The 14,340-nt window shown below is 38.5% G+C and overlaps 1 protein-coding gene across 3 annotated transcripts in view; it reads left to right on the plus strand.

The window, feature by feature from the left end:
- KLHDC1 (kelch domain containing 1) overlaps window positions 1–11,863 on the plus strand; it is a 60,548-nt gene extending 48,685 nt beyond the window's left edge. For all 3 annotated transcript variants that reach the window (XM_015143652.3, XM_001098337.5, XM_077940969.1), the window contains exons 12-13: window positions 2,886–2,938; window positions 10,496–11,863. In XM_015143652.3, coding sequence (XP_014999138.1) covers window positions 2,886–2,938; window positions 10,496–10,682 — 240 coding nt within the window. In that variant the 3' untranslated portion in view covers window positions 10,683–11,863. The remainder of the gene's footprint in view (window positions 1–2,885; window positions 2,939–10,495) is intronic.
- Window positions 11,864–14,340: the final 2,477 nt, after the last annotated feature.

Below are 14,340 nucleotides of genomic sequence, written 5' to 3' on the forward strand. Positions count from 1 at the left end.
AGATTCTAAGTATAATAAATACCCATGAATTTTGTTAGCTAATTTTATTTTTATTTTTATTTTTTTTTTTTTTTGAGACGGAGTCTCGCTGTGTCTCCCAGGCTGGAGTGCAGTGGCGTGATCTCGGCTCACTGCAAACTCCGCCTCCCGGGTTCACGCCATTCTCCCGCCTCAGCCTCCCAAGTAGCTGAGACTACAGGCGCCCGCCACCACGCCCGGCTAGTTTTTTTTTTTGTATTTTTAGTAGAGACGGGGTTTCACCATGTTAGCCAGGATAGTCTCGATCTCCTGACCTCGTGATCCACCCGCCTCGGCCTCCCAAAGTGCTGGGATTACAGGCTTGAGCCACCGCGCCCGGCCTAGCTAATTTTAGAGTTAGAACATCATCAGTACTGTTGAAGCCACTTGATTATTCCTTCTGAATCTTACCTCCTAGCTTCTTCCCTCAAGAGGAAACTACTTTGTTGAAATATTTCAAGTATATTCTTTTTTATTTTTTTGAGCCAGGGTTTTGCTGTTGCCCAGGTTGGAGTGCAGTGGCATGATCTCGGTTCACTGCAGCATCTACCTCCTGAGTTCAAGCGATTCACCTGCCTCAGCCTCCCAAGTAGCTGGGATTACAGGTGTGTGCCACCATGCCTGGCTAATTTTTTGTATTTTTAGTAGAGATGAGGTTTCACCATGTTGGTCAGGCTGGTCTTGAACTCGTGACCTCAAGTGATCCACTCACCTCAGCCTCCCAAAGTGCAGGGATTACAGGCATCAGCACCGTGCCTGGCCTATTCTCTTTTTTACTGTGTATCTTTTACCACTGCTTTACTCAGCTGTTTTACATTTAGTTTAAAGCATTGCAATTTTAAAATTTGATAAAACTAAGGTCAAAGGTATAAATGAATAGCATTTGGAGAGTATGGTTCTTTCACTCCTAGCACCCTGGGAAATTCAGAGCAGGGCGGCCATATTTATATACTATACACAATGGGACAGTTCAGGAACGATTTGTCTGGTTTCGTGTAGTGCACTCAAATATAGAGCATTCTGAGCCATCAGGGATGGGGTACTGCGAGCCAGAGCCTAACCCAGAGGGCAATAGCTCTCTTTCATCTCTTGAGGCGCAGTTATCTCCAGAGCTTCTCCTATGGAGTGGCAAACTCCAAAATAGGATGGCTTCTCTCCAGGGAATTTGCTTTATTTTGTAGTTATGAAGCCCCTAACTTAAATGTTTTGTATATTGAAAGTTTTAGAGCTTTCTTTGGCTGAGAATTCAGTGCTTCACTAAAAGATTAAAACTACAACTTTGCATTTATTAAAAAAGCAAATTTTGTGGTTTGTCTTCTCTTGGCACTAGAAATCTTCATTTAGGATGCAAAGTTTATCATGAAAATAAGAATTCTGATTAAAAGTATGATCATAAATTATGAAATTCTAAAGACCTATTTGAAAGGATTAGATAAATTTTCTGTGACTTTTCTACCACATTAACTTTTAGATGAGAGAGTCATTATTCAAATAATCTTGAGATCTTGACTTTCAAATTAAGAATTCCCGGGGAGGACTGGGCGTGGTGACTCACGCCTGTAATCCCAGCACTTTGGGAAGCTGAGGTGGGCGGATCACCCTGAGGTCAGGAGTTTGAGACTAGCCTGGCCAACATGGCAAAACCCCATCTCTACTAAAAATTACAAAAATTAGCCAGGGTGTGGTGGCGTGCACCTGTAATCCCAGCTACTCAGGAGGCTGAGGCAGGAGAATCACTTGAACCTGAGGGGCAGAGGTTGCAGTGAGCCGAGATCGCACTACCGCACTCTAGCCTGGGCAATAGAGTGAGACTCCGAACTAAAAAAAAAAAAAAAAAAAAAAAGGATTCCCGGGGAATCCTGAGACCACCTGGAAAAGGAGGACAAGGTAAAGAGGAAATTTTAACATATGAGTTATTTGAAAGAAAAAGTTCAGCTTAAAAACAAAAAAAGCGCCAGGCATGGTGGCTCACACCTCTAATCCCAGCACTTTGGAAGGCTGAGGCCAGTAGATTGCTTGAACTCAAGGCAACCTGGTGAAACCCTGTCTGTACAACAGCTGGACGTGGTAGCCTGTTCCTGTGGTCCCAGCTACTTGCGGGGCTGAGGTTGGAGGATGGCTTGAGCCAAGAAGACAAGAGGTTGCAGTGAGCTCTGATTGTGCCACTGCACTCCAGCCTGGGAAAGAGAGCCAGACCCTGTCTCCAAAAAAAAAAAAAAAAAGGTTTTGAAAACACTACTGGGCTGGGTGTGGTGGCTCACATCTGTAATCACAACACTTTGGGAGGCTGAGGCAAGTGGATCACCTGAGGTCAGGAGTCTGAAACCAGCCTGGCCAATATGGCGAAACCTAGTCTCTACTAAAAATACAAAAAAAAATTAGCCAGCCATGGTGGTGGGCACCTGTAATCCCAGCTACTCAGGAGGCTGAAGCAAGAGAATCGCTTGAACCTGGGAGTTGGAAGTTGGAGGTTGCAGTGAGCGGAGATTGTACCACTGTACTCCAGTCTGGGCGACAGAGTGGGACTCCATCTCAAAAAAAAAAAAAAAAAGGAAAACCACTACTGTTATTTTTTAACTCACTTCTTGGTGAAGAATGTATTTCTTATTTTCAAATTTGCAATTATGTAGGCTATTGGTTAGGTAAAAATGTGGTCACTGAAAATTGGAAACCACAAACTCAAAGTTTGTAGGTAGCAGGTATGTGTATCTACGTGTATGTTTATGTGTGTGCATGAATTTATGTATCAACAGCTAGAAAGATTTATTTGCTGCCTTATACAATCTTTTACATTTATAAAATTAAAAAACATTCACTTATTGTTATTTTTATCAAAAACTCAATAATGCCTTTTTTATGTTGATTAGGGTCACTGTAATGATTTATTGATCTTTCAAACACAGCCTTATTCGCTACTCAGGTAAGCAAATTTAATATTTTCTATATATTTGCTATGAATATATGATAATTTATTTCTCATTTTTGGGAAGAGTTGAAATAGTTTTCAGGTTGTTTATGACATGAATTCAAGAATATGTTCACATCTTCTTAATAGTATAATCAAATTTATAATGGCGAACTATACACCAATGTGAGTTTTAAAAATTAAAATATACTGGCTTGGTGTGATGGCTCACACCTGTAATCCGAGTGCTCTGAGAGGCCAAAGCAGGAGGATCACTTGAGGTCAGGAGTTCAAGACCAGCGTGGGTAACATCATGAAACCCACATCTCTACAAAAAAAAAAAAAGTAGCTGGCATGGTTGCTCACGTGTGTAGTCCTGGCTACTGTGGCTACTAGGGAGGCTGAAGTGGGAGGATGGCTTGAGCCCAGGAGTTTGAGGCTGCAGTGAGTTATGATCATGTTTCCTGCACTCCAGCCTGGAAATAGACTGAAAGCCTGTCTCAAAAATAAATAAATAAATAAATATTTATTACACACACATATATACATACATGTGTGTATGTGTATTTTGTGTGTATATGTGTGTGTGTGTGTGTATGTATACATACAATACAGTCACTGTTTTGTTTGTAAAATTGCCTTTAGTTTATATGGTAATATTAAACATACTATATTTCCTTAATTCTAAGCCTGACATTTTTCACATTTTAACTTTTTGGAAATTAGAATGTGCCTAAAAATATATATCATATATATGTTATATACAGTCATTCCTTGGTATTTGTGGGAATCGGTTCCAGGAAAACCCCCACTTGGATACCAAAATTCATGAGTGCTCAAGTCTCTTATATAGGGTGATGTAATATTTGCATATAAACCTATGCCCATCCTACTATATACTTTAAATAATCTCTACTTTACTCATAATTCCTAATACAATTTAAATACTATGAAAGTAATTGTTACACTGTATTGTTTTGGGTGTAATTACAAGAAAAAAATGTCTGTACATGTTCAGTACAGATACAACCTTCATAAGCCTAACTACATTTTCAATCTGCAGTTGGTTGAATCCACAGAGGAGGAACTTACAGATACAGGGGGCTGACTGTATATATACACATACACAGACATTTAATATCGAAGAATTTCTTTTTTAACCCCAAAGCTAGTATTAAGTTGGTGATATGACTTACAGTGTCTTAGCTCATACATTCTTGCTCTAAAAGGAATCCATACAAAGTTTAGTGGGAGGAGTATGGAAGAAACCCCTATTTCTATCTGTGAGAGTTGGGAGAAAGGATTTGAGAGATGTAGAAGTTGCCCAGTGAACATGTGTGGGAATTTTATGCAGAGGGAATAACATAAGCGAAGACATACGAGAAAGAGAGGGGACACGCTATATTTCAAGGAGTATACTGTAACATTTAGATGTTCTATAACATGAACCACTTGAAAACCATTAGACTAGCTCAAACTGGACCTTTCTAATATCTTTCTTAACTACCCCTTCTCTTCGCACAGTAGTTCTCTAACTAAACTCTCATGAGGGGTTTCAAAAAAATTAATGCCTGTGTTCTGCCCTCACAGGTGGTGATTTAATTAGTCCAGGGTGTGGCCCGCACTTTGGATTGCAAGTTCCTCATATGCAGGGATCAAGAAACACTTGAGTGCCTACTTGGGAAGGCGCTGTGCCATGAAATAAAAAGGCATAGCCTTTCCCTAAAATTGCAAATAATATAGAAGGTAGACTGTCAAGCTTTCAGACTTTTTCTACAATAGAAAAAGGAAGTTGCCTTAAAAGAAACATATACAAAGTTTATGAGAATACTGGAGAAGAAGGCATTTTGTCTGTCTATGATTAAGATGGCAGAGGTTAGGGAAGTCTTCACAAAAGAAGGGTTTGAGCTAAGAATTTGCCATGAACAAACAATGAAAGGGTGTTAGTGTAAAGATATATAAAAAAGCATAGTGTGTTCTGGAAACTGAATTCTTCAGCATCCCTGGAATGTAGTATGAGGCAGAGAGTTGCAAGAAATGATGTTGGACAAGAAATCAGAAATCATATGTCATCTAGAACTTTATCTCTCTTTTACAGTATCTGGTGTAAAAGAGATCAAGAGCCATTCAAAAATTTGGAGCAAGAGAATAAGATGATCATATTACAAGTTAGACAATTCCTCTGGCAACAGAGTGGATGAAAAATTGAAGGGATATGTGACTGGGTAAAGAAAATCGGTAAAGAGACTATTACAACGGTCAGGTACAGAGTGAATGTCTGATTTGGAGAGTATCAATGGGGCTGGAGAAGGAAGGGAGATGGAGACATTTAGGAGAGAGAATGGACTTGGTAGTTAAATAGATGCCAAGGAAAAGGAGTGGGAAGACTTAATGATAGGAATATGGAGAAAGGCAGTGGTCTGAAGATGGGATAAGGGTAGAAATGATGAGTTTGGTTTTGGATGTGCTAAGTGTTTATGGGAACTCCAGTGGAGCTATCCATTAAATGCTTAAATATATGGAAAAAGGTCTGGGCCAGACATAAAATTTCAGAATCATTGGAGAATTAATAAGTGTGGATTAGCTCTGGCCAGGAGGAGTTTTAGGAGTAAGGAGGAAGCCAACAACTCAGCATTAGGAACTTACTACATTTGAGAGGTAGGGAGAAGAAAAGGAGGCAGCAAGAGAGTGACCAGAGAAGTTGAAGGCTAGCCAGGAGATAATGGTAGCACAAAAACCAAGAGAAGGGAGATCTGAACAAGGAAAGACTACTGTAAAGAGATCCCAGAATATTTGGACTGAAAAGCACTGTGGATAGTACACATTTTCCCTCGTCTCCATTTTCACAGTCAAGGATCCAGTGTCTGTAGTCTCACTCCTCACCACTGCTTCCAGGTTATATCATTTCACATGCAGGTGTTGCCATCCACTAACCTCTGGCTCATTTTCCCCCAGTCACTGAAGACTTTGGCCCTGGCTCACTACAGTCCCTTTTCGTGACTGGTTTTAGCATCTGTGTGGAGAACTCTTTTCATTCTTTATGATCTCGCTCAGGACAGTTCCACCTGTGAAATCTTAAACTCCCATCCTCCTCTTGGACCAGAAGCCTCTTATCCTTTTAATTCTTACACTCCCTTACTGCTTGGACTCTTCTGGGTTCTCCAAATAATAAGACCCTTCCAGTTTTAACTTTCTTTCGTATCCAGCCTAGTTCCCTGCACTTCCTTCCCTTGCCAGCAATTTTAATCCCTTTCTCCACCGTTTCTCTGTTGGTGAAGGTGGAAGCCAGGATGACTTCTGGGGAAGAGCACCAAGACCAAGGGAGGATGAGTATGTTTGTTTATATCCTGGTCGGGCAAGAGAAGCCAATGGAGAGTAGGTTGTTAGAAACAAGAAAATGTAGGAAAAGTGGGTAGAGCAGTGTCTTGAGAAGGTGATTTTAGCAAAAAGATTTTTAAATTAGTTCTTGACTGGAGAAAGGATTCTTTTCCTTAAAATAGTGGAGAAAGAAGGAAGTATGGATATATAGATAGAAAACTTTTTTGGTTGGGGCAGGACGTTGAGAAGTTCCACTTGATAGTGAGGTCATCTGATAAGAGAAAAGAGAAGTGAGGATAAGAACTTAATGATGAATGGTGAAGATTTGAAGTAGCTGCCTAGGTGACTGCAAGAAGATGCTGACTTCTGTCTGTGGGATATATAACAAAGGAGCACGCAGCTGTGGTAGAATATCATCAATATGTAGTGGCACCATAGCTGAGAAACATGGCTTTCCCCAGTAGCACTAAGCAGCCGGGTTGCAGGTGCAGAAAGGAGATGACCGGCTGAATTTATCCATCATTGCAGTTTGGCTGGGATGGGTAACAGAAATGGTGGAGAAGGGGATTAAAATTGCTGGCAAGAGAAGGAAGTGCAGGGAACTAGGCTGGATACGAAAGAAAGTTAAAACTGGAAGAGTCTTATTATTTGGAGAACCCAGAAGAGTCCAAGCAGTAAGGGAGTGTAAGAATTAAAAGGATAAGAGGTTTCTGGTCCAAGAGGAGGATGGGAGTTTAAGATTTCACAGGTGGAACTGTCCTGAGCGAGATCATAAAGAATGAAAAGGGTTCTCCACACAGATGCTAAAACCAGTCACGAAAAGGGACTGTAGTGAGCCAGGGCCAAAGTCTTCAGTGACTGGGGGAAAATGAGCCAGAGGTTAGTGGATGGCAACACCTGCATGTGAAATGATATAACCTGGAAGCAGTGGTGAGGAGTGAGACTACAGACACTGGATCCTTGACTGTGAAAATGGAGACGAGGGAAAATGTGTACTATTTTCTCAAGAAAGCTGCACACACAACAATTTTCTTAGATTTCAGAAAGTCAGAGGAAGCAGGGGTGCTTACAGAACATACAACTGGTGTTCCAAAAAGCAGAAAACCCAGGTTTGGGAGGGAAGATAAGCAGTAATGCGGCAGATGAAGAAATGTAGAAATGATAGAAAGTGGCTTATATTGTCTCGTAGATTTGTGGGATCATGTTCATCATACCTTTGGATATAAAAGGATATTATAAGAAATTAAAAGAAATAGCTATATTATTCTGATTGTAAAAAGATGTATTTACCAAGAAAATTCATACAATATGAAAAGTATATGGTAAAAAAAAAATCACCTATGAACCATCGTAGGGGACATATATATATACATGTATTAGTAAAATTATAAAAATTGTACATGTATATATATGTGTGTGTGTATATGTGTGTGTGTAAATATATATAGAGAGAGAGACAGAGAGAGAGAGTTTGTTTTTTTTTTTTTTTTTTTGCTTTTTTTTTCCTTTTGCCAAGGCTGGAGTGCAGTGGTGCAATCTTGGCTCTCTGCAGCCTCCGCCTCCCGGGTTCAAGCTATTCTTCTGCCTCAGCCTCCCGAGCAACTGGAATTACAGGCACGCACCACCACACCCAGCTAATTTTTGTATTTTTAGTAGGGACGGGGTTTCACCATATTGGCCAGGCTGGTCTCGAACTCCTGACCTCATGATCTGCCCGCCTCGGCCTCCCAAAGTGCTGGGATTACAGGCGTGAGCCACACCGCCCAGCAGAGAGAGATTTTATATATAAATCATTTATATAATGATCAATGTATAACCATATAAACATGATTTTAATGATTTTATTAAATGATTAGAGTGGACTTAATCATGCTAAGAGGTCATTGGAAGCCTCAGCAAGAACAGCACACATATATGTATATGTGAGTGTGTATAAAGGATCAAATTATGCAGGCTGTTTTGTAATATCTTTCATGTAAATAATCATTCAATGTAATAAATCTATACTTTGTTAGTGATGGCTATATAGATTCTATCTTGTGGAAATACAATTTATTGGCTAGGTACAATGGCTCAAGCCTGTAATCCCAGCACTTTGGGAGGTCGAGGCAGGTGGATCACCCAAGGGCAGGAGTTTGAAGTTCGAGACTAGCCTGGCCAAAGTGGTGAAACCCCATCTCCACTAAAAATACAAAAAAATTAGCTGGCTGTGGTGGCATACGCCTGTAGTCCCAGCTACTTGGGAGGATGAGGTGGGAGAATTGCTTGAAACTGGGAAGCGGAGGCTGCAGTGAGCCGAGATCACATTACTACACTCCAGCCTGGGCAACAGAGTGAGACTCCGTCCCAAAAACAAACAAAAAAAACCCCATTTATTAACTAGTCTATTAATAGATATTTAGGATATCTGCAATTTGGGGCTATTATAAAAATTAGGCATGAGGCCGGGCACAGTGACTCATGCCTGTAATCCCAACACTTTGGGAGGCCAAGGTGGGCGGATCACTTGAGGCAAGCGTTCAAAACCAGCCTGGCCCACATGGTGAAACCCCATTTCTATTAAAAATACAAAAATTAGCCGGGCGTGGTATGGCGCACACCTGTAATAGCAGCTGCTCGGGAGGCTGAGGCAGGAGAATCGCTTGAACCCAGGAGTGGGAGGTTGCAGTAAGCTGAGATCAGGCCACTGCACTCCAGCCTGGGTAACAGAGAAAGACTCCATCTCAAGGGAAAAAAAAAATTAGTCATGAAATATTCTTATATATTCCTATGGAAGGCTGACATATCACCTGTTGTATTGTGATGATTCCTGCTTGGCTCCCACTGCCAGAGACAAACTGCAGATTCCTTCGAGTGGTACTCAGGGCCTCCATTTATCTGTCTCACTTCTGGCCATGCCCCACTCTAATGCTCTGCCCTCCAGCTGTATTTAGACAATAGAAGTGCAGTTTCTGTAATCTTATTTCTCATCTCTAGGGCTTTGCCAGTGTGGTTCTTCTAGCTGGAATACCTTTGTTTCTTTAATTTGTTGAGGACCTCAAGGTCTCAGCTTGGACCTCCCATCGGGAGAGTTTCCCTGGGCTTGCTAAGGTTGTCTTAGTTATTCTTTTCCTCTGATTCCCACAGAACCCTGTACCTGTACTTCGACCTCCCAGGACATTTTAACTCACTTCTTGTTTAGAGTTGTTCCAGAGTGGAGGGAAAAAGCTTCATAAGAGTATGGAAGAACATCTAAATCTCTAAGAGTCTAAGTGCTTGTAACAATGACAACTAAACCACAGCAGAATCAAATGAGTCTGTTAAAAAAAATTTTTAACACTTATTTTTTGAATTAAAGTTTATTAATTGAAACAGATGCTTTTTTGATAGTTCTTAAGTTTCTTTTGGTTTTAAAGTACAAAATCCTCTTCAAAATAGCATAAGATTTAAAAGGGCATTGTACTTGGAAGGATACTGCCCTCTAGTCTAATGGAATCAAAGGGAAAAGAAATGAACACCCAGGCCCCCAGAAGAGTAGAAACCCAAGTGGTCTCTTGGCACTTTCTGTATTGCTCCATTCCTGTCTTTCAACCTGCTCTCTCTGGGTCACATAAGTCAAGTGTGTAACCCCCGTGCAGTTGTTTATGGAGAAAACATGGAGCAGATATAAAAATAGATGTTAGATGTTTCATCTTGAGGTGACAGAAGCAAAGGGCAGTTCTGAGAGAAGGGTGTATGGTTACTGGGCTGATTGAAAGGATAACATAAACAGGAGCTGCTGTAGACTCATCTGGTTTGAAATTAAGTCTGAATCATTTTTACTTAAAGAACATTATGCATGGTAAGCCGTATATTCTGTTTCCGTTGTATTTTGGTCAGATTTAGTCTCTATGCTATAAAAATACATGATTATTGTGGTGCTCTGGGGAAAAAAATCCTATCATGTTCCAAACAAGACAAATGAATGCATTGCCATATAAAATTTTTATGATGATTTTAAATTTTAGGAATACTTAACTATAACAAAGGATAAATGTTTGAGGGGATGGATACCCCATTTTCCATGTCATGATTATTATGCATTGCATATCTGTGTCAAAACATCTCATGTACTGCATAAATATATATACCTACTATGTACTGACAAAAATTAAAACTGAAAAAAGGTGGAAGTCCAGTACTACAATGTTAAGAAAGAAAGAATTCTTAACTATAAATCTTTTATATTATAACCTCAGGTTCAAGACTAATAATTCTGTTATGTTTTATTTACAGGTCATGCCTTGACTGCATTGGTAAAAATTCTATCATGTTAGAAAGTCAGATATCTTTGTTACCTCCTAAACTTCTGCAACAAGTACTCAAAAAAATAACATTTTGGGCTGCAGCTAATCACCGAGAAGAACAAAGAGTCCAAAAAGAAGAAACAGAAAAGAAGTATCAGTGGATCAGTAGCAATTAAATTGTTACATACTCTACATATTTAGTATGTCTTAACATTTTAATCAGACTGTACATTTACACTCCCAAATTGCAGGCTGTATTTAAAGGATAAAATTTGGAATACAAATACTCTGTTAAGTGACTATATGCCATGGGATATATGAAAAAAAGATGTTAATGCAGATTAATTTATATTTGTAAACAAATTTCCTTACAAGCTACAGAACAATTATTCTTTCTGAAAGTAAGTACAGTTATAACAGATTTTAACTCAAATATGTATTCTTTACTGGAAAGATTACATACATTTGAGAATAAGAAATTACTCTCAAGAACTTCAGAAATCCCCAACGTAATTTCATAAATATATAAATACATGTATGTATGCGAAAACACTACATATACACTTTCAGAAAGAATAAACTTTCTCAAGTCATTTTGAAGTTACCTAAGGTTCTCTTTGAATAACTAATACAGTGGGCCAAATATTATAAAATAGGCAAACACCAGAATGGTATTAAATATTGAACTCTTGCCCTTTTCGACACTTACCTAGTAAAGTATTCTTAGGCATCATCATAACTTTTCCTCACCTTTATTCGAATAGAGGAATAAATGTCTTCAATTGTCTCTCCATTACCCCTAAGTTATTAGTTTGTCTAGTTTATATATAAAGACCATGCTTTAAAGTACATAAAGTGGAGGTTTATTTATCATACAGGCTTTGAAACATTGAGAAGCAGTATTTTTATTAACTTTTTGAGACATATTAAAATACATTTTGCCTTAGAAGACTGCTTCTAAAGTAATTTTTGTAAGTAATGAGATGGGATGGTAATCTAGTAATTTGACTTTATAGAAACCCCTCAGTTTGGCCCACACCATTCCACAGAGTTGTGCTCAAGACAGACACTGAAAAAATCTCATACCTTCCGTTTTATTTTCAGCATTACCATCTCTACAGAAATAGAACACTGTATCTTTATATTCCTAAAAATGGTACTTTTGGCATAATTAAGAAATTTTTCTTCATATTGTCACAATCATGCCCTTCCATTGAATTACTAATTACAATTAATTACTAAAAAGCTTGGTATATGAAATTATTCTCCACAATATTACCATGTAAGTTATCTCTGAAATTTAAAATGTTAAAGAAAAATATTTCTATATTGAAATATATATAATTTATAAATGAAATTATAGTAGTTTGTAGTATTTCATTGAATTTTAGAGAGATATTTCATATATATTTACTGTATTTTGGATGTGTAAAGCTTCTATTTATGTATTGAAATATTTTTTTACATTTTATTTATTGTACAAAGTATATGTGATTACTGTCTTCGTTTTTGTCAGTGTAAAGCAGTCATTAGAATTGATTGTACAAAAAATATTTCATTGTCAGTTTTCATTTTTCTCACTATTTTTAGGCTGAATAACAGATTTAGAAAATGAATCTCACAAGTAATTCACATCTTGGAAATAATTACCTTATTATGCTACGGTGCTGATGAACTTTAGCATCAGTCTTTTATATTTAAGGCAAAAATATATCAAAATCTGATTAGATATTGATAGATGACATTGAGCAGAAGGAACACCGTTTTAAAATGGCTTCTGGATTATGTGAATGCCTTCGCCCGCCTCTTAGAAGAGCACCTCTATTTTTAAATGGTGTATTTGGAACATTAAAAGTTGGATTAGCCCCCTCAAAATACACACTCTGATGGGCTTTAAGAGAATGAAAATCTGGCCAGGTGCAGTGGCTAACGGCTGTAATCCCAGCATTCTGGGAGGCTGAGGCAGGAGGCTTGCTTGAGGCCAGAAATTCAAGACCAACCTGTCTGTTAAAAAAACAAAAAAACAAAAACTCAGAATATTACAGTTGTCAGAAAGGATTCTTTTAAGGTTATTATTATTTTTAGTGTGATATAATAACACATCAAAATTAGTGTACTTTTTTTCCAAATAGTATTTTTGCAAAAACACCTTTAGAAATATTTTTTAGAGGCTGGGCATGGTGGCTCATGTCTGTAATTCCAGCACTTTGGGGGGCCGTGGTGGACAGATCACTTAAGGCCAGGAGTTCGAGACCAGCCTGGCCAACATGGCAAAACCCTTTCTCTACCAAAAATACAAAAATTAGCTGGGTGTAGTGGCATGCACCTATAGTGCATGCACATATATATATATATATATATAAATAAAATATATCTCATATATATATATCTCATATATATATACACATATCCATCATATATATATGAGATGTGTATATACTTTGGAACTTTGTACTGTCAGCTGACACACACACTGATGTTTTCATCAATGTGGGGTTTTTTTTGCTTTTTTTGGAGACAGAGTCTCACTCTGTCACCCAGGCTGGAATGCAGTGGTGCGGTCTCAGCTCACTGCAACCTCCGCCTCCCAGGTTCAATTCTCGTGCCTCAGTCACCCAAGTAGCTAGGATTACAGGTGCGTGCCACCACGCCCAGCACTAATTTTTGTATTTTTAGTAGAGACGAGGTTTTGCTGTGTTGGCCAGGCTGGTCTCAAACTCCTAACCTCAAGTGATCCGCCTGCCTTGGCCTTCCAAAGTGCTGGGATTACAGGCATGAGCCACCATGCCCAGCCACCAGTGTGTTATTTAAACATGTATGTGAGAGAAATAAAGTCACTGTGATAGAATAATTGTCAGGGTAGTGCATACTATTGATGAATTAAAATTTAGATTTCAGAATTTCTGGGAGGAAAAGCAATTTTAAGGAGCAGATGATCCCCATACCCACGTTTTTTGGTGCCTCTTTCCATTGTATTAATTTAATTCTTTTGGAATTTCCACTTTGATGAAGTTGCCATACAGTCCAGCATGTGGGCACAGCATGATTTTTTCAAATCATTCAATGTCTGTTGTTTACATTATGGCTCATTCTTGGTATTGTATATTCTATGGGTTTTGACATGTATATAAGGACATGTATTCACCAGTGTAGTATCATACAAAATAGTTTCACTGCCCTAAGAAATCCTCTGTGCTCTGCCTGTTCATTCCTCCCTCTTCTCTAACCCCTGGAAACCACTGACCTTTTTACTGTTTACATAGTTCTTTCTTTTCCAGAATGTCATATAGTCATACTGGCTTCTTCACTTAGCAGTATGCATTTACATTTCTTCCATTTATCTTCAAAGCTTTATAGCTCATTTCTTTTTAGAGTTGAATAATATTCCATTGTCTGAATTACCACAGTTATCCATTCATCTACTGAAAACCATCTTGGTTGCTTCCAAGTTTTGGCAATTAGGAATAAAGCTGCTATAAACATCTGTATGCAAGGTTTTGTATAGACATAAGTTTTCATTTCATTTGGATCAATACCAAGGATCAAGATGGTTGAATCATATGGTAAGAATATATTTAGTTTATTAAGAAACCACCAGACTGCCTTCCAAAGTTTCTATACTCAATGAATGAGAGTTCCTGTTGCTTCACATCCTTGCCGGCATTTGGTATTGTCAGTGTTTTGGGTTTCTTTGTTCTTTGTTCTAGTAGATATGTAGTGGTATCATATTGTTTTAATTTGCAATTTCCTAGTGACATAGGATGTTGACATTTTTCATATGCTGACTTGCCATCTATATATCTTCTTTGGCGAGGTGTCTGTTCAGGTCTTTTG

This window comes from Macaca mulatta, chromosome 7 (assembly GCF_049350105.2).
Source record: "Macaca mulatta isolate MMU2019108-1 chromosome 7, T2T-MMU8v2.0, whole genome shotgun sequence".
Lineage (NCBI taxonomy): Eukaryota > Metazoa > Chordata > Mammalia > Primates > Cercopithecidae > Macaca > Macaca mulatta.